At 38.2% G+C, this 21,296-nt stretch overlaps 1 protein-coding gene and 1 long non-coding RNA gene across 3 annotated transcripts; one reads left to right on the top strand and one right to left on the bottom strand.

The window, feature by feature from the left end:
- Nucleotides 1-1,586: 1,586 nt before the first annotated feature.
- rnf170 (ring finger protein 170) lies at nt 1,587-19,585 on the bottom strand. 2 transcript variants are annotated; one of them, XM_062974157.1, is made up of 7 exons: nt 19,480-19,585; nt 18,647-18,790; nt 14,097-14,175; nt 12,048-12,156; nt 11,485-11,558; nt 9,018-9,122; nt 1,587-7,659 (listed from the first exon to the last, which is right to left on the bottom strand). In XM_062974157.1, the coding sequence occupies exons 2-7, from the start codon at nt 18,781-18,783 to the stop codon at nt 7,390-7,392; spliced, it is 774 nt and encodes a 257-aa protein (XP_062830227.1). In that variant the 5' UTR covers nt 18,784-18,790; nt 19,480-19,585; the 3' UTR covers nt 1,587-7,389. The 2 variants fall into 2 exon arrangements, with proteins under 2 accessions (XP_062830227.1, XP_003226082.1); XM_003226034.4 differs by having other exon boundaries at nt 14,097-14,172.
- LOC134297146 (uncharacterized) lies at nt 6,496-19,976 on the top strand. The gene is made up of 2 exons (XR_010003915.1): nt 6,496-6,581; nt 19,485-19,976. It is a non-coding gene; the product is annotated as an uncharacterized LOC134297146 (long non-coding RNA).
- The last annotated feature ends 1,320 nt before the right edge of the window (nt 19,977-21,296 follow it).

Below are 21,296 nucleotides of genomic sequence, written 5' to 3'. Positions count from 1 at the left end.
TTGAGAACCACGGACTTACTACAATGCAGCCTGAGCCCTGCCACATGCACAATGGAGGATCTTCTTACAGGGACACCAGAGGCACTTGAAGTGGCCAGCTTCTGGTCAAAGGAAATTTAGGATAATTGTTGTAGTTGAGTCAGCAGGCAATGTTACAAACGGTAGTAGGAGTACCAATAGGAGGAAAAGGGTTAATCATGAGCAGGTGTCAGATGAAGAATAGCAAAGGAAACAGATCCGGGATATACTTATGGCACTTTCTGATGAAGACACGTTTGAAGGGTTTTCAAGTGGCGAGGAGTCAATGAGTGAGGAAGGAGATGGGCTGGATGTGAATAGAGGCACTAAGAGGGTTACTCGGGAGCAGGAATCAGATGAGGAACGGGAGAGGAAGAAACTCCGGGATATACTTACTGCTCCCACAGAGGATGAGTCATTTTTGGGTTTCTCTGGGGATGATGGGTCTGGGAGTAATGAGAATGAGGAGGGCACATTGGACTGGACTAAGGTACAAGAAATAAGGGATATGTGTGCAGAGCCAACTTCTAGTGATACGTTTGTGGGGTTTTCAGGACAGGAGGATTGGCAAACTGGTGATACATCTGGGTCATGGGGAAACCTAAGTCTTGATAGGAGATGAAGTTAAAAGTAGGGTCTGAAATGAGGATCCTTTGCAGAAGGCAAAATGTTGTTATTGCGTAGGTTTGTCGCTGCCTGTTTTTCCTGATGGGTTTTGGGTCCGGGCTCTACAGCTTGGCGTTCCTGGTTCCTGTGATTCTTCGACCTGGATTGGACTATCGTGAGTGTGCTTTCTCCCTTCCTGGACTTTTGGACTAGCGACTTCGGCTCTGTTTGACGACATTTGGTAACGACGTTTGGATTGGCTTATCGTGGATGCATCTTTCTCCCTTCCTGGCTTTTGGATTGACTCAACTTTGGCTCTGTTTAACCACTTCGGAAACTACCTTTGGATTGGCTTATTGTGAGTGCGGCTTTTCCCTTTTCCTGGCTTTTGGATTGACTCGACTGCAGCTTGTGTAAACACTTTGGAGACGACGCTGATTTGGACCTTCTTCTATGGCTAATTTGGAACTTCGACTGGTTTTGGTTACTCCCTGTGTGCAGCGCTGTCTTCAAGGAAGCCTGTTACAGTGCTGTTTGATTCCAGTTTCATTGACTGCGTTTTAATCCGGGTTATCCATCCGTTTAACCCGGATTATTTTCCGTTCTTCTTTTTGAGTCCAGTTTGGGCTAGAACTTTGAGTTTTGGTCAGAGACACTGCAGTCAAGTGTCTCTGAGCAAGTTTTTGAGTTGCAATAAACCTTTTGTTAAACTAAGTATTGTATGTGTGGCTCTTTAAGGTGCCTGTGTTCTGACAATAATGCCAAGTTTTTAACTTTGTGGTTTTTTATACATTATAACTGTATTCTCAATTCGCTTCTGACGTGATAAATAAATAACTTGTTTTAAAAAGGAAACATCTTTATGTGTTTTAAATTTTAATGTCTTAAAACATATTTTAGGGAATGAAACCTATGATGGTAGTGTTACAAAGGTATAGAAAGAAAGACAGAAAAAAAATAGATTTATCTTATATCAGATGCTGTTTATTAATAAACCCGAGCCACTTTTTATTTCAGTAGAAAAGAGCTATAGTAGCATGTACTATATAGCTCCACAGATCTTTCACACTAGATCCAGTCATTAACAGTGCAATTCTATGCATATCAGAAGTACCAGTATTTTTTCCAATAGAATTGAATTCAAAGAAACGTATAATAGGATTATAACAACTTCTTTCTCATATTAAAGTTCGGTGCTGATAGTTGCCACATGGCATTTCCACTGACTATAGCAATTTGTTGATGGTAATCTGGTTTCAAGTTATTCTGTGTGAACTGGGAAACATTATATAATGATGTACAGTGAACCTTTGTTATCTGCTGTGGTTTGGTTCCAAAATGCATGGGAGCAGAATATTTCAGATTCTGAAATACTTACATACACTTAATATGATGTCTGAAAGATGAGACCCATATCTAAAAACAAAATTAAATATTTCTTATGCACCTTATACACATACCCTGAAGGTAATTGGATACACATTAAAAAATCTTTAGTGTAGTAAACAAAGTTTGGGTACGTTGAACCACCAGAAAGCCAATGTCCCACCATTTTGGCTATCCATATGGATGTTTTTGGAGTATTTGGAATTTGGAAATTCTGAGTAAGGGATGTTCAGCATCTACCAAAATCTGTGAATGCTCAAGTCCCATTACATACTGTGTGTAGTAAAAAGATGTCCCTTATATAAAATGGCAGAACCAGGATTTGCTTTTTGGGTTTTTTTTAAGGAATTTCAAGATGTGGATAGTTGAATCTATGGATATGGAGGGTTGAGTGTATATCAATAACTGGGGAACTGGAAGAGGAAAAATAGACAACTAATTCCTCTTCCCAAAATCTATATATACTGCCCTTCCCACATCATTATTAGTTTAATCCAGTTCTTTTATATGGAGTTGGTTTGCAAACTATAGGTTTTCTGAGTGAGAAAACATGCAAAGTTAATACTGGAAAATAATCTGAATGCAAAGTATCTTAAAATAAAACTGAAAGCTGTATTACCTGATTGCAATACAGTGTCTGATTGCGGAGTTGAAATGATCCCTGTTATCTAAGACATTAACGCAGTGTTTCTCAACCTGTGGATCCCCAGATGTTTTGGCTTTCAGCTCCCAGAAATCCTAACAGCTAGTAAACTGGCTGGGGTTTCTGGGAGTTGTAGAACCATTGCATTAATGTCTATTGGGAATTAATGAAATGACAGTGGTTAGAAACCATTATCAGAGGCAATAAAGACAATGTTATGTGTGCAGTACATTCAGGTGGTTCACGTTCAAACATTATCAATCAAGGCCGAAGAATAATTTGAAAAACGAGATAGCATCCAGGGATTATCCTCCACAGATCCTTGTCGGAAGTAAACTGAAATTTTAATCAGGTCCTATGACCATTTCCATACTATAAGACACTGATTAGTCCAGTTTTTAAAAAGAAATATAAAGTTTTACAACAAATGCAAAAGTTAAATACAAAAGTGAGCTGAAAGAAATCAACAAGGTATCTCTGGGACATGTACATAAGTGTGAATTTGTATCTAGAGAAAAAGTCTGTTTTGCAAAGGCAAACAATTCCAACAATGAAGGATATGTGAGTGCAGAATATGAACTGGAAATAAACACAGAATATGCCCTCCTTATTTTTACAAGGGGCACAGATACTTATCTACAGTGGACTGCGGAGTAGTGACAGATTACAGAGGCATGAGGCCAACTTCTCAGGCCCCTTCTACACTGCCCTATATCCCAGCATCTGATCCCAGATTATCTGCTTCTAACTGGATTATATGAGTCCCCACTGCCAGATAATCTGGGAAAAGGTGATAATCTGGTATCAGATCCTGGGATATATGGGCTGTGTAGAAGAGGCATCAGAGCATTATCAACAGTGGAGTGGACTAACCTTCGAAGCACAAGTGCTTATCATGTGATATTCCATATTCAGACGGAGAGGAAAAATCCTAAAAATGCTGCCAGCTGTATTGTTCCATAACCAACTATTTGTAGCGGTTTTAATCTTTACCAGGAACGGCTATTCTGTAAATTAATCGGGTTTAAATTGCTCAATAAAAACCAAGCTACCTCAAAATATTATGAATTACAAACCGGGATGACTAGTGAAAACACACTGCCGCTGGGCAAATCCATTTTTCATCTTGCTCCAGAAACTGATAAGGATTTTAATTAAACCCAGGATTGATAAGAATCTTTATACTGGCGATAAATGGCACCTCTCTCCTTGCTGAATTAGAAAATCCTAGCACTTCATCCCTGAAATCTTTGATCCTAGTATCCAGAAGCCAAGAAAAATGGGACATATGGGACTTTCTTTTATTTTTTTTTAACAGATACTTTTGTTGCCAAAATTAGTTGGCAAACTGCTAAATGCCCTATAGTTGCCAAGAAAAAGATTTCCTATATTGTCAATTTTTAAAGACTTCTAGAACCTCAAAAGCACTCAGCCAACCTTAGAAGTTCCCTTGGCTCAATGGCATTTATCCTTCCTTTTATCACACACTACTGACTTATCAGTAGTGAAGAAAACATTGCGGGTACATTCACACATTCACATTCACACTACCTCTGGTATGGTAGGCATCCTAAGGCTTCCCTGATGGTATTGGTGAAACATGCAGGAGATAAACCAAGTCAGCTCAGGTGGGATATAGGGCACTAAGGTGTCTAAAGAATTCTGGTTACTGTAATCAACTGAAATCATTGTAGGTTCAAAACATAGGTATCGTTGCATATAAATATGCAGCCACCCGGTAGCGCAATGGGTTAAACCCTTGTGCTGGCAGACTGCTGACTTGAAGGCTGGGTTGTTGATCCTAAGGTTGCCAGTTCGAAGCCAACCCACGGAGAGCGCGGATGACCTTCTTTTGTCAGCTTCAGCTCCATGCGGGGACATGAGAGAAGCCTACCACAAGGATGGTAAAACATCAAAAACATCCAGCCGTCCCCTGGGCAACGTCCTTGCAGACAGCCAATTCTCTCACACCAGAAGAAACTTTCAGTTTCTCAAGTCGCTCCTGTCACAAAAAAAAAAACCAACCTAAAAGTACAGCTGGCAATATGTAGCAGGTTTAACCTGACCTTTAATTTTGCAACAACTCTTTCAGGTGTACATTAAAGGCTTCGGAAGATTATCAAAGACTGAAACAACCCATTAAGCAATCGTATATACTTGGCTGAGGTGCTTTATTTCTTTTATCTATGGTAATCCTTTTGTATTTCCTTTTATCACTCCAAAGAAGAGTTTGGGCTGGGCAAACATAAAACAAGGCTTACAGAGTGAAGTGACATCATCGGACATTTCATTAAAAAATTATTACCACCTACTAGTGATGGCAAGACCAAAAAAGTACTAAAAAGAATTGGAGGCAACCTAAAAAAAATCAAGTATTTGCATCATTAGTCTTTATCTGTCTCCATTTCATTTTTTTAAAGTCAGATCAAATATAGATAGAATAAATTGTCATAAGCTTTAGACTGGGTTAGGACAGTCAAATATTTAACTCCCACCCCCACCCCAAACCACTATTTATGATTAATTTAAAGATTTAAGACTGCATTTAATGACATGCTAAACATTTGTTGTGGGAATTGAAGCTTTTTTTTTTACAGAAGACCTTAATCAAAACAGAGAAACACAATATAACTTCACAAAAGTTATTGCTCAAATGCACTTGACCCATGCATTTGAACATACACTTGTGCATTGGCACTTGGAATCCTTATGTCAAAACAGAGGCATGGATGACAAAAGGATTATTTGAAAAGGTCCTTACAATGAATATAAAAGGACCAAATACTTTATTTTCAAGTAGTTTTTTTTAAAAGACAACTGCTGTGTGAGTAGGAGTATTAGGGTTTTTAAAAATTAAATTAAAAACCTTGTTGCTGTTTCTTTAAAGTTAGTATTAAAAGACAATTGCACATACTGCTGTCCTTCCTTAAACACCTTTATGTCATTGGCAGGAAAGAGCAACATCCCTTCATTTGACATGAATTTCACTTCATGATTAACCATGACTTGAAGTGGTTAAGCCTAGCCAATTTATCACTTTAAAGCACTATTCAAAATCAGCACTTGAACTTCTGATTAAAAGCTTTGCTAACATTAACCACTATTCAGTATATTAAAAAGAAGGACCCAATATCTGTTCTAGAAAATCCCATTAAGGCCTATGTATCTTAGCAACAAGTTAAATCCTCTTTCTCTCCCCCTATAAATACCCCTAAGCAGGAGTTTGCCAGATATCAAGAACTAAAGAATAAACTTTATGGCTGATAAGGAAGCAGGAGCATTATGTACAATATCTATCTCAGTTTATATAATCTATTCTTATTTTGAAAGTAGGTCCTGTAAGCTTGGTAGATGCTATCCTAATAAGTTTATTTAGATTTTATTTCCTCTTCCCCTACTCAATGCACTAGTGTTACTGTTCTTAGTATGTCTGAATAGATGAATAGGTGGCACCTTGATGACAGATCATGGCATTCCCACTTTGCTTTTACCCCCATCCAGCCCTGATCTCTTCCTTTAACCACCATTTAAATCTAACTAATGACTGAAACAATGTTTTTCAGATTTTTTTCAGGACAACCATGTGGTACATGCTTAGAAGGCATGCAGCCTTGCTTTATGCATATTCAAACAAAAGCAAGCTTTCTTACTTCTAGCAGGCTATTTCGAAGTAAGATTCTCTGATAGATGTCCATGGTCCCAATTACCAATGTTTTTTCAAGCATATTCACCCTAAAATCCATTCCCGCCCCTTAATTTATATATCGATGACAGCCGATGCTTCTATTAGTACTGCCTATGATTACAGGGCCATGTCATGTTTTAATCAAATGTTTTCTAACCAGGGCTGAGTAACCTGTTGTGCTCCGGATGCTGAATTTCAATTCTTAGCAGCTGTAGCCTATTTTTGTGGAAGCTGGACAGTAAGGTAAGTGGGGAATTGTATTCCAAAAACATTTAGGTCACAAGCTGGCCATCTCTTTCTGTTAGCTCACTAAACTAGCTTTCAATCACTCCCCAAAGTTGTTGACCTTTGCAATGCAAAATCATAGCACATGTCATTACTAACCATGGAGCAAACAGTATTCAAGATCTGTCTCTCAGCAATGGGCAGTGCACATCTATTGTACAAAGGACAGATGGAGAGAAACTCCATATAATTGTACATTACTGGAGTTGAAGCAATGCTGTGCTTACCACCTTTGTGCAATATTATGTCACAGTCCAAGCTTATTTATGAAAATTGTATTGCTTGAACATTAGTTGTGCAGGCAAAGATGTTGAAGTTTTTTTATTAAAATGAAAAACAACCTCTCATGCCCATGGTGAAACATGAAGTAGTTTGCAAAACTGTACACTGAATATGAAAGTATACATTGAACAGAGCCTTAAGTACATATTCAGCTCTTTCAAATACTCTTCTTGTTAAACATTCCCAAAGAAATCCCTTTTAAAACTATCAGTAACTTGACTAATATACAAATACTCATCTGCTGTAAACATATGTAGGCATGTATTATATCTTGAATTAAGTCTCATTTATATAACACACATTGAAATTCCAGTTCGCTAATCACCATGATTTCAATTCCTCATGCTTGCATAAGATGTTTGGCTAGGAGCGATTGAACAGCAGAAACTGAAAGTGTGTCAAGATGCTTTTCTTCATAGTGGCTCATTTAGCAAAGCACCCCCTGCCCTTAATGGTCCTGAATATTATTCACTGACACTTGCCTTCATCGATTCAGCCTCTGAGTTACCACCTCTCGGTACATGATAGATATATATATGAGCAGCAGAAAGACCACAAAGAAATCATCTAAAAACCCCAGAATTCCAAACAGAGCTTCGGGTAGAAAGTCCAAGGGAGATGCTAAGTACAACAAAGCTCCCAGAAGGCAGAGGAATATTCTGATGCGGAACATCCAGAAGAGACCACCGACTGAAAACATTTCTCTGAAAGCATGGCGCAACAGCGTGGGCAAATCCATAATCCTTTCCATAATCTGAAGAAGACATATAAAGTCAAATTTTGGGCTTTTTTGGTTATACACATTACATAGTGTATATCAGTTTATTCTGACTGGTTATTAGTTTTAAAGGCTTGTTTTAAACATATACACAAGTGAATTAATGTAGACAAAAACTGAAACGCTAAATATACGACGGTGGGTCAAAAAGTTTTGCCCCTTGTGTCATAAAAACATTATGAATGAACATATAACAGCAGAAGTTGCTACAGAACTTAGCCTGAACTATCCTTTACACAAATAATGGGTCACGAAGCAAAACCCTGAATTTTTCCAAAATGGTTTTGATGCCTGGGTGATGGCGCAAATGTGTACAAATTGATGATGACTATGCTTAACAATAGTTTTGCGTAGAGGATAGTTCAGGCTATGATCTGTAGCAACTCCTGCTGTTATATGTTCATTCATAACTTTTTTATGACACAAGAGGCAAAACTTTTGGACCCACCATCATATAACATCGCTATAGCAATTCCAAGTCAGATTGACTAGTAATTCCAGGGATGGGAAATTGTGGAAGAGTAAGTGGCCACTTCAGCCCCTCAAAGACCTTGAAGGACTGCATTCCTGATGCATTTACTCCTGGAAAAAAGTAATAAACTTTTCCCTGCTTAAATGCCCTAAGGTAAAAGGCAGAATTTTCATCATGTTTGAGGAGCTTCCTGAATCACTGGAAAGCCACAAAGGGTTTTCTTTTTTAAAAAGAAGGAACTGAGCCAAAGTCACTTTCTGTTCATTTCCTGTTTTTAAAAAGGCATCTTTTGACTTTACACTGGGCAAGGTTGGGACCAAAACATGGCAGAAATGCTCCTCAGACTCCCTAGAGCAGATGTGGGCAAGGTGTGGTCACAGAGCCATTTCTGTAGCCATCACAGTATCCCAAAGGTCCAAAAGATAATGCTTTTTTTTTTTTTTTTACATTTTACACCATCCCCGCTGTAATGCATTTTAGAGGTTTTAGAGGCTTTTTGACTGTGTCCTCTCATCCCAGGGCCATTTTAGGTCAAAGAAATACCTTTTTCAAAATTTGAAGTAAACCAGAAGTCACTCAGATGTGACTTCTGGTCACTTTTTGTTTGGAAATATGGTCTCGCATGGGCTTAACATGGCCAAAGTGCTCCTCACAGGGCATTTCATCCTGTAACTATGGATGTGGATGAGAATAAATCCTACAGCTGCATTGCCCTGTGATACTGAAGTGCTGCGTGCACCTCAGTAACTCAGCCCATCATCATCTTCAGAGGTTCATCATGCTCCCCAGAGAGTCTTGGAGTGCTTGTCATAATAGATGGAATAACATTTTTCAATCTTGCTGAGCCCCTCCCCACACTTACTGATCTTGGTTGTCCTGAGAATCTCCTGTTGTAATCATTGACATCCTGAAGCACTTGTGTGGCATCCTCATGCCCCTCAGTGAAGAGTGGTAAGAATAAAGTCACCTGAATGCAGAAAATAACCAACACCAATTGAAAACCAATCATTTAATGCATTAATGACAATATTTATTATTTTATTCTATGACACAACAAAGATAGATATGCTGGATTTCATATTTTATTATTATTATTATTATTATTATTATTATTTAATGACAATATAATTTTGAAAGGTTAAACCTGTTACACCCAAGCTCCAAGCTGAATGCAGACATCATCATCATCATCATCATCAAGTTTATTTATATTTCATCTTTCTCCCCATAAGGACTCATTCCTGTTAGACATCTCTACCAACTGCAAGGTTTACAGCTATTGCGGAGTTCATAAAAAATGAATTTAAATACACTATGTAACATGAGTTTGTTTCCTGGATTATATATTTTATTTCTAATTGGTTCTGCCATAAAAAACATGGAAAAGGTTCATTAAATTGCAAAAACTTAGTTTTTGCAATTTGCACAAAAGGTTAAAAATGGCACATGAAAGGTTAAAAATAGCAGCCACAAAAGAAGATTATGGAGTATAACAACTACTTTCAAAGTAAGGATCTTGTTTGGTAGAAAAGACTTTGCCTCATTTGGTAGAAAAGCCTCACATCACAACCCTAAATACATATACAGTTTTCCCTCACTTATCGCGGGGGTTACGTTCCAGGACCACCTGCAATAAGTGAAAATCCATAAAGTAGGGACACTATATTTATTTTAATATTTATACATTATTTTAGTAGTTATACACTATTTAAGTCTTTATCAACCAATCATGTATTGATAAATCTCCTCCTTCTCCTCCTGTTGCAGCTTGGGCTCCTTTTCTCTCCCTTTGGCTTCTCCTTCCTCCCTTCCTTAGGATGTAAATTGTAATTTTTATGATTTATAATATTATTTTCGAGTTTATTACGAAACAGCAAATCCGCGAAAAGTGAACCATGAAATAGTGAGGGAACACTGTAAGTACATACAGGAAATTATGCTCTGTCATGTACCTGGCCCAAACTATGTAAAGCCTTCAAAATAAACCTACATTTAAATTGGGCCTGAAACCAGATTGGGAATCAGAGCTGATAATAATGATAATAATAATAATAATAACAATAACAACAACAACAACTTTATTTTTATACTCCGCCTCCATCTCCCCAAAGGGACTCGGAGCAGTTTACATGGGGCCAAGCCCAGATAATTACAATCATCAGAAAAATAAAAACACATGACATAAAATACAATTATACACATTAAACATTAAAAGACACAGTAATCAACTAAACAAAATCTAAAAACCTGAGTAAAAGTTATAAAAACAAACTGGGCCAAAGTGCACGGAGTGGATGATGTAAACAATAGTTGCATTCTCCCTTTCCTTGTGACTCCAAAGACAGTAATGCTTGGCAAGGTAGGTGGTCTATCAAGGATCTACTTCAGCATCAGGACAATTATTGCACTGTTGTTGTTCTTACATATTGCTTGGCAAGGTAGGTCTACCAAAGATCTAATGCAATGTAAAGACAATAGTTGCATTGTCCCTTTCCTAGTGACCTTCAAAGACAATAATGTTTGGCAAGGTAGAAGGTCAACCAAGGATCTCACTCAGTGTAAGGACAACTTCCCATCTGCAAAACAGAGATAAGCTGTCTGTTCGGACCTTCACCTGTTCTCATTTTCCTCACTCACAGATGAAATACTGGTATAATATGATCGTTTCAACAGCAAATTAACAATCTACTTTTGCTGTTTTGGAGTAAATTAAGTTTTTAAAGAAGGCTCAATATATAGTACATTGCAATAATCTGATAAGAATTTGAAAACCAGGCATTTTGCTTCAAATAATGTCCAAAACTGGATCAAAAGAGTACAGTAGCATTTATCTATAACCCAAACAAAACAGGAAATGCAGCACAAGATGTAATAATGTGTTTTGGGACTACTTATGATGCTCTCAATAATCTAATTCATGAATACATCTGTTACAATAAATGTAGCAAAATGCTACCTGAATTCAAGGTTCCTTTTGCTAAAGCAGTTTATGCAACATTTATAATGAAAAAAATGTTCCCAGCAGAAGATGTAACACAAACACAATTTACTAAAAGTTAACCACCAAAAGTAAGACCTGAGATTTTTATTTCCAACAGGAACAGAGGCTCTTGACAGGGGAACACTTATGTAAACCTTTTTACTTTAGTGGATCTACACTAGCTCAGACTATCAACTATGGTAGATTTATAAGCAAGTATTTTTAAAACTAAGTTTAAAAGCAGCAAATGTGATCTGTAAATCTACCATCAACCTATTATTCAAACAAAACTAAGGATAATATTTTTACAACTAGGCTTAAATATGACATTCAAGGATCAACTTTTTACCGTTTGTCTGCAGATGGGGCAATGTATCGCACCTAGCCATGATCCACATCTCCAATATGCAATAATGCAGGGACCTAAAGAAAATATCACCATTAATGAGTACTTAAACATACATTATCCAAATGTTTAATGAACAATAAATAAAGATAAGAACCCTCAGAAATGAGGAACTGACCAAAATGATGTTGGCTTGGAAGTGGGAATGGGATGGGGTGGTACAGGATCCTCTTAGGTAAATATACAAATTATAATATAAATCTAAAATGGGTATGATGACTACAAATAGTCAGTAATTTCATTATGTCTTGAAAAGCTAAATGTTACTGCGGATACCATTTTATAATTTAAAAAACCTATAATATGCTTATGAAAAATAGCTAGAGTCAACTACAGAAAATTAGTTTAAAGATTTTTTTAGAAAAGTGGAATTTGATGCCTGTGCAAAACAATTCACATTTTCAAAAGCATTATACTATACAGACTTTTCTCAGCTCATCTTAACAGTCTTATCTCAGAGGCATGAAATGACATAGAAGTATATGTGTTGTTGTTTTCTTGCATACCACAGAATAGATGTCCACAGTTTGTTTCAGTGGGAAGCGTAGCCTGTTGCAGACACACTGGGCAGGACATATCAGTGTAGAAACGCTGTCTGTCACTAGCTGCATTATCCTGGAAGAAAGGAGAAATTGCAGCTATTCACACAGAATAAATGGTGACAAAATAACAACAACAACAACAACTTTATTCTTATATCCCGCCACCATCTCCTCGAAGGGACTCGGAGAGGCTCAATTCAAAATTACCTGCCAGAAACTGCAAACACACCTGGTCTGTACAATCAAATAAAAGATAAGAGTACTTTCCTTTATATGTGATTGGGAATTCCATATGTGATAAACCATGTATCATTAGGAATAGGAAGAATCAGACGTTGCAGATTACACTATGCAACAAGATTTTTGTCCTAGGTTATAAATGTCATTCCCAATGAGTTTTATCATAAAAACATGCAAAAAGTTTATTAAACTGAAATGACTTTGTTTTTATGGGGCATCCTGCAGCACATTTTCCTATCGTTTTTCCAATTAATCTCTCATAGTTTCAATCAATTCAACATAGTTTACGGCAGCCACAAAAACAAAGTTTCTAGAGTGTAACAACTATTTTCAAAGTAAGTACTGTACAATTAAACAGGAAATAACACTTTTACACTAGGAACAGAAATTTTAAAATGTTTTGTTACATAGTGTTATAATATAAGGTAAGGTAAAGGTAAAGGTTTCCCCTGACGTTAAGTCCAGTCGTGACCTATTCTGGGGGTTGGTGGTCATCTCCATTTCTAAGCCGAAGTGCCAGCGTTGTCCATAGACATCTCCAGGTCATTTGGCCGGCATGACTGCATGGAGCGCCGTTACCTTCCCGCCGGAGTGGTACCTATTGACCTACTCACATTTGCATGTTTTCGAACTGCTAGGTTGGCAGGAGATGGGGCTAACCCGCTCATTCCGCTCCCGGGATTTGAACTTGGCACCTTTTGGTCCGCAAGTTCAGCAGCTCAGCGCTTTAACACACTGTGCCACCAGGGGCCCCTAGTGTTATAATATATAAAAGGTAATTTCCTTAAAGGTACTTGGCTAAACTAAAGTCTCACTCAGAAATCATTCATGACCTTTTTCTTTGGGCTACTGCTTATTTTTGTGAGAAAAATACTTTAGTATTTACAATACTGTATTTTGTTCAGTTTTACACCATAAAGACACATGCATAGTGTCACAGCTGTTAGCAGGAATCTGCAGTTAGCAGGATTTGGGGAGGAACCCTGCTTTGGAGAAGAGTTGCCAATTATAGTGCATACAGCTGAATTACAGTGATCAGTACAAAGCAAGTTTTATCTTCTCACTCTGAGTTTAATAGGGACATACCTAACTACATATGAAAATACAAATTGTACAATATTTTGAGATGCAGATATTATAGTACACTCCTTAATTTCAAACACTACTTTAAGAGTTAAAAGTTTACAAGATTGACCATTCTCTGGCAAGGAAATGTACATCACTGCATGATTTTACTTAGCAGCTATTCACTCAAGAGTTCAATTTCCAAGCCCACTGCTCTTGGAGCAAATACACATAAAGTTAGTTTCTTCTGAAGTTTAGAATTTAAACTAAAAGCTATTCTTAGACAAAATTCTTGGTTATCTTTGCTAGTGTAGATGAAGGGTACAGCTACACTGTAGAAGTAATGCAATTTTAATTGCTATGACTCAATGCTATGCAGTCCTGGGAATTTCACAAGGTCTTAGCCTTCTCTGCCAAGGAGTACTGGTGCCTTGGTAAATCCCAGGATTCCATAGCATTGAGCCATGATAGTTAAAATGGTGTCAAACTGCATTAATTCTACAGTACAGATGCACCCTCAGATGCCTATTTTTCTGTAATAGTTCTATTTATCCCTCCTTTAACACCCATTTGATCCGAGCACAAGAAGATACTGTAAAGAACACAAAACCTACCAGGCAATTATATACCTAAAATAGTTTGACAGATCACTTGCAATAAATATAACTTATGCAAAAAATGAAAGCAAGCATGAAAAAAATACCACACCTGCTCTGATTGTATTTGCTGTCTAACAGCTCTCACTAGTTCCTGATTTTCTGGATGAATATCTGGATGCCCATTTCTGCTGAGAAAAAAAATACAAAGTGAAAACTAATACTAGTAGCAAAACAATGTGTTGTCGAAGGCTTTCATGGCCGGGATCACAGGGTTGTTGTATGTTTTCCGGGCTGTATGGCCATGTTCCATGGGCGATATGTCAGGAAAGAATACTTCTGGAACATGGCCATACAGTCCGGAAAACATACAACAACCCAATAGCAAAACAGTTCAAGAGCTAATTCAGACACAATGATGTTTGTCTATCACATTTAGAATTCCAGTTTGGTAAAATATTATCATATTCTGTAGGATGCTATCTCACATGACTACAGTTCAAAGCAAAATACAGACTAAAGTACACAGCAAAATTCTATACATAGAAAATGTATATATATATTTTTTAAAAACCTTTTAGCAATAAGTATTATTATCTTATCAATCCGAGTAATGAAGCCTTATATCCAGCAATACATCGGCATTTATTTTTCTTCAGTTAAAATAATTTTATGTTATTTTGCAGATAAAGATGTATTTACAGGTTTAGCAGCTTCCATAGGAATACATAACAGGTGTGGGCCAATATAATGGTTTTATTATTTTAATTAAAAATCAAAAGTAGCGAGTGTAAATGTGAATTAAAATGGTAAAGCCCAATAACTAGTTATTCAGGTTGGGGTGTGGAGTTTTCTTTAAAATATCAATCTCATTTTAAATATGATGGATATGCATTATGTATGTAAAGAGATACTCATCCCAATTTTATCATAACCTATCTTCTGAAATATATTAGGCTGATGCAGTGTGATTGGCCCAAGGTCAGAAAGGATCTGCATTTACTTTAAATATACACATTTATTTATTTATTTATTTATTTATTTATTTATTTATTTATTTATTACATCATTTCTACCCCGCCCTTCTCACCCATCAGGGGACTAAGGGCGGCTTACAATATGAGCATATACATCAAAACAGTTTACATCACGTTTAAAAATCTGTTTAGATTAAAAATTACATTAAAATTAAGAGCTTACATTAAAAACCTACATAGTTATACATATAAATATACATTCAGGCACATTTAAATATATATTGCTATAAAAACCTTGTGTCACATTCTCCCTATCAACACCTTATGTTGATTCATGTAGGTACCAATGACACCGCTAGGCATACTTTTCAAAAGATCACAAATGATTTTCGAGCTCTGGGAACAAAGCTAAAACTGTATAATGTACATGTGATCTTTTCATCCCTCCTCCCTGTTGTAGGACACGGCTCTACAAGGGCCGGAAAAATAGTACAGGTCAATAACTGGCTCAGAAAATGGTGTCAAGAGGAGCATTTTGGCTTCCTTGACCATGGTCTACTCTTCCAAGAGGATGGACTACTGGCAAGCGATGGGGTGCATCTCACACAAGTAGGAAAACATCTTTTTGCACACAGACTCACAAACCTCATCAGGCGCACTTTAAACTAGATCCACTGGGGGAGGGGAACAACAGCCTGGCGAACACTATATTACCCACGACCACAGGGAACCGCCAAAAGGCTAAACGGAGGGCTGCACAAACACAGCAAGGACCAAGTACAGAGAGCACAATAATCCCAAATAAACAGTTCGAGGGGAGGTCACAGGGGCTTACATGTCTTTACACTAATGCTCAGAGCATGGGAAATAAGCAAGACGAACTCGAACTCCTAGCACAGCACCACACATACGATGTCATAGGCATCACTGAAACCTGGTGGGATGACTCCCATCACTGGAATTTAACCATTGAGGGCTATAACCTCTTTCACAGAAATAGAACAAAGGGGAGAGGAGGGGGAGTAGCTTTATATGTCAAAAACAGTTACGTTGCAGAAGAAATGCAAGACTGTAATCCGGGAAACCAGCTTGAAAGCATCTGGATAAGAATCAAGGGAACCGGGACTCAAAAAGATCTTGTCGTGGGTGTCTACTACAGACCTCCGAGTCAGGATGAAGGACTTGATGAAGCCTTCTGTCAACAGCTGACCAAACAGGCACAAAGAAGAGATATAGTAGTCATGGGCGATTTCAATTATCCCGATATCTGCTGGAAAACAAACTCAGCCAAGAGTACAAAGTCCAACAAATTCCTCACTTGCCTTGCAGATAATTTTATGGTCCAGAAGGTAGAAGAGGCAACAAGGGGATCAGCAACTCTTGATCTAATCTTAACAAATGTGGAAGACCTGATCAATACAGTTGAAGTGGTTGGATCCTTAGGGGCAAGTGACCATGTGCTCCTGCAGTTTGCAATACAAAGGAATGCTGAAACTAAGACAAGTCAAACACGCATTCTGGACTTTAAGAGAGCTGACTTCCAAAAAATGAAGGAATTACTGAGCGGCATTCCATGGACGCCGATATTAAAAAACAAGGGATGGGAGTTTTTCAAAAGTGAAATACTCAAGGCGCAAATGCAAACAGTGCCAACAAAGAAGAAAAATAAGACAAATAAGTGCAAAGAAGCCAGAATGGATGTCCAAAGAACTTCTAACTGAGCTAAAGCTCAAAAGTGACATGCACAAGAAGTGGAAAAGGGGAGAAATCACCAAAGAAGAATTCAAACGTATAGCCAACACCTGTAGGGAAAAGGTTCGCAAGGCTAAAGCGCAAAATGAGCTCAGGCTTGCCAGGGACATAAAAAACAACAAAAAAGGCTTTTTTGCTTACGTTGGTAGAAAAAGGAAAAAAAAGGAGGCGATAGGGCCATTGCAAGGAGAAGATGGGGTGATGGCGACAGGGGACAGGGAAAAGGCAGAACTACTTAATGCCTTCTTTGCCTCGGTCTTCTCAGAAAAAGAAAGCCATCTTCAACCTCAGCAACACGGAATGGACGAAGGATTGGGGGAAATCCAACCCCAAATAGGGAAACAAGTTGTCCAGGAACACTTGGGCTCTCTAAACGAATTCAAGTCCCCAGGGCCAGATCAGCTACACCCAAGAGTACTGAAGGAACTAGCGGAAGTTATTTCAGAACCACTGGCAATTATCTTCGAGAGTTCTTGGAGAACGGGAGAAATCCCAGCAGATTGGAGGAGGGCGAATGTGGTCCCTATCTTCAAGAAGGGAAAAAAGAACGACCCAAACAATTACCGTCCGGTCAGCCTCACATCAATACCAGGCAAAATTCTGGAAAAGATCATTAAGGAAGTGGTCTGCGAACACTTAGAAACAAATGCGGTCATTGCTAATAGTCAACACGGATTTACCAAAAACAAGTCATGCCAGACTAATCTGATCTCTTTTTTCGATAGAGTTACGAGTTGGGTCGATACAGGGAATGCCGTGGATGTAGCGTACCTGGATTTCAGTAAGGCCTTCGACAAAGTCCCCCACGACCTTCTGGCAAACAAACTAGTAAAATGTGGGCTAGACAAAACTACGGTTAGGTGGATCTGTAATTGGCTAAGCGAACGAACCCAAAGGGTGCTCACCAATGCGTCGTCTTCATCATGGAAAGAAGTGACAAGTGGAGTGCCGCAGGGCTCCATCCTGGGCCCGGTTCTGTTCAACATCTTTATTAACGACTTAGACGAAGGGTTAGAAGGCACGATCATCAAGTTTGCAGACGACACAAAACTGGGAGGGATAGCTAACACTCCAGAAGACAGGAGCAGAATTCAAAACGATCTTGACAGACTAGAGAGATGGGCCAAAACTAACAAAATGAAGTTCAACAGGGACAAATGCAAGATACTTCACTTCGGCAGAAAAAATGGAAATCAAAGATACAGAATGGGGGACGCCTGGCTTGACAGCAGTGTGTGCGAAAAAGACCTTGGAGTCCTCGTGGACAACAAGTTAAACATGAGCCAACAATGTGATGCGGCTGCTAAAAAAGCCAGTGGGATTCTGGCCTGCATCAAGAGGGGAATAGCGTCTAGATCCAGGGAAGTTATGCTCCCCCTCTATTCTGCCTTGGTCAGACCACACCTGGAATACTGTGTCCAATTTTGGGCACCACAGTTGAAGGGAGATGTTGACAAGCTGGAAAGCGTCCAGAGGAGGGCGACTAAAATGATTAAGGGTCTGGAGAACAAGCCCTATGAGGAGCGGCTTAAAGAGCTGGGCATGTTTAGCCTGCAGAAGAGAAGGCTGAGAGGAGACATGATAGCCATGTACAAATACGTGAAGGGAAGTCATAGGGAAGAGGGAGCAAGCTTGTTTTCTGCTGCCCTGCAGACTAGGACACGGAACAATGGCTTCAAACTACAGGAAAGGAGATTCCACCTGAACATCAGGAAGAACTTCCTCACTGTGAGAGCTGTTCGACAGTGGAACTCTCTCCCCAGAGCCGTGGTGGAGGCTCCTTCCTTGGAGGCTTTTAAGCAGAGGCTGGATGGCCATCTGTCGGGGGTGCTTTGAATGCGATTTCCTGCTTCTTAGCAGGGGGTTGGACTAGATGGCCCATGTGGTCTCTTCCAACTCTACTATTCTATGATTCTATGATTCTGTATCTCACCTGAAAAGTATATATGTCAGTGCAGCAATGAATGTGAAGCCGAGCACGACTGCCAGCAGAACCTGATCACTTATTCCTTCTATCATTGAATCATTATACAATATCAGAGTCTGACCTTCTGTTTTCTGACTGGCCATTCCAGAGCTAGAACCAAAGAAACACATAAACAGAAATGAATGTATGCACAAGAAACATTATTTTTGCTTCTCCTGTAATTTCCAAGTAAAAGGGCAAACAAAAGAGAGAAGTTTTCAAACTATGTTCCGTCACATATGGTACACTCTGGGGAAAAATGGCTCCTCTGCATCAGTCATCAAGTACTGGTGTCCTATGGTACTTTGACATATAGCTTGACATTCATATCACCAAGGTTAGACCTGGGGATTTCATACTATTGAACCTACCTGTTTTTCACATATTAAAGTAGGGACACCTCAGTGACGAACTGTAGCAGAATTTAAATATCTGAAATGGTGTGACCAGTACAATCTGGATTCAAATGTGCTCTTACTAGAAGGTGGGAATGAAAAATGCATACTCAGAGATGGATATGCAGTGTGTCCTAGAAGTACTCATACTCCCATTCCTCCCAATCTGCTGCCAGAAACTCATGACAGACAATGCCCTGACTCTGAATGAGTGGGGTGTGGGGGGATACGGTTCAATGTTATGTCTCAATCAAATCTTTAAAATATTAAATATCCATTTTGCTTTACAGCAATTTCTTTTGAGATAACATTGCCAGTCCCAAATGACATAACTATAAACATGAAAAAAGTCCAAATCTTTGGTTTCGTCTAATAAGCCTGACAGCATTCATTTCTTCTATTTACCTCAGCTGGAAATGGGAAGACTCAGCACCATGTCATCAGGCAACTTTCTTCCAATCCATAGGAAATGTTTGACACACTCAGGGGCTGAGAAACTCTGGGATGTGCTCTGGAAGAAGGGAACATTTTTCAATCTACACTTCAACACAGCATTTTGATTTGAATTATTTCCACATCTGCAGATAGGTTCACATAGCTCATCACAAAATAGATCAAATTAAATCACCATTAAATCATATTTCTTCTTGGGAATGAAACTGCTGTGGCGCAGGCTGGAAAGCAAGCCAGCTACAACAAATCAACAAATCACTCTGACCAAGAGGTCATTAGTTCGAGGCCAGCCCGGTGCCTGCGTCTTGTCTCTGTCTCTGTTCTATGTCATGGCATTGAATGTTTTCCTTTATGTGTGCAATGTGATCCGCCCTGAGTCCCCTTCGGGGTGAGAAGGGTGGAATATAAATGCTGTAAATAAATAAATAATAATTAACGAAGTGACACAATTTTAAAAGTATTATTTTATTTATTTTCAGTATATTATTATATTTACAAAAATTTAGGAATAGAAAAGAAGATAGGTAACTTGATGTTTGTGGGTTGACCCTGTACGCTGCTAGGATTATTACATAAATCACATCTGAGTCTTTTTCTGCAATGAGGCCTGCTATCATTTTTTACCAGATAGGGCTTTAGATTCCCTTTTTTCTACACCTTCCTTCAGGCCTCTGATTCTTATAATATTTTCATCAACCTTTAGTTCCATCAGATCAAGTTTATCTAGGACCTCTTCTTGATTAGGTAACTTGATCATCGTGAGTAGAGACGACCCACCTTGTGTTCTCAATAATATTGGAAGATTCTTTCTAACCCCTGTTGTTCAACTTGAATCCTTTGTCAGTTCAATGTATTTTGTTCAATTTAAGAAGCCAGTCATTGTTATTTTTAAATTTTCCAAGTAGATGGTTAATGATTCTGTAGTTGTCTGAACAGCTTGTCTATTTTTGAGAGTTCTATGAGCTTCATTTTCCATTCTTCCACTCTTGGCGTTGTCTGTTGTCTCCAAAATTTTGCAAATAATATCCTGGTTGTGGAAACCATGTACTGAAAAATTATCTCATATTTTTTTGAAATTTGTTTATGTAAACCTAATAGAAAAGTTTAGGGCTCTAAAATTTTTGATGTTTAATATATTTTCCATTTCTGTGTATTTTTGTCCAATATTTTTTAGTTTATGGGCATAGCCACCACATATGGTAAAAGAAGCCAACTGCTGCATTAAATTTCCAGCAAATATTTTTTCTCTTTGGTTGCATTTAAGCTAGTTGTTCCAGCACATACCAACAATACATTAGCTTACAAAAATCCTAATCAAGGCCGTAATTGTGGGTGAATTTTATTCCTTTTTTTCCACATGTATTCTCATACTTTTGTGCCCATTTAATCATGTGGTTTTTTACTTGAGCTTCCACTGTGTGGTTTTTTAGTAATACTTTGTAGATTCAAGCAATCAGCTTGTCTTTTCTTTGCCGTTGTTGATCTAATCCTGTATCAGCTTCTTGAATATCCACTTTTTATTATCTTGCCATCTCCAATAAATTTGAAAATATTAGAACTCGGAGAGTGAGTGTCCACTGCTTTGGAGTTCCAATAAGGATTTTAATAGTTTCTTATTCTTATATTTGGAATTTTGTTTAATCCATATTCTAAAAAGATAATTTCTTATCATATTTTTGAAAATTAATGTCCATTTTTTCTGCATATTAAAGAGCTGTGCCATCCAAATATTCAGATCATATCCTTCCAGCAAGAGTAGGATTTTTTAA

This window comes from Anolis carolinensis, chromosome 2, assembly GCF_035594765.1.
Source record: "Anolis carolinensis isolate JA03-04 chromosome 2, rAnoCar3.1.pri, whole genome shotgun sequence".
Taxonomy (NCBI): Eukaryota; Metazoa; Chordata; class Lepidosauria; order Squamata; family Dactyloidae; genus Anolis; species Anolis carolinensis.
Note: the sequence above shows the minus strand (reverse complement) of the source record. Positions and strands in the feature narration are given on the sequence as shown.

Bases quoted from the DNA above. Each gene is read 5' to 3' on its own strand.
- rnf170 (XM_062974157.1), bottom strand. From the start codon at position 18,783: ATGGCCAGTCAGAAAACAGAAGGTCAGACTCTGATATTGTATAATGAT. The intron at 14,176-18,646 runs GTGAGATACAGA...TTTTTTTCTCAG, and splicing joins CTGACATATATACTTTTCAG to CAGAAATGGGCATCCAGATA. The intron at 12,157-14,096 runs GTGTGGTATTTT...CCTTTCTTCCAG, and splicing joins AGCAAATACAATCAGAGCAG to GATAATGCAGCTAGTGACAG.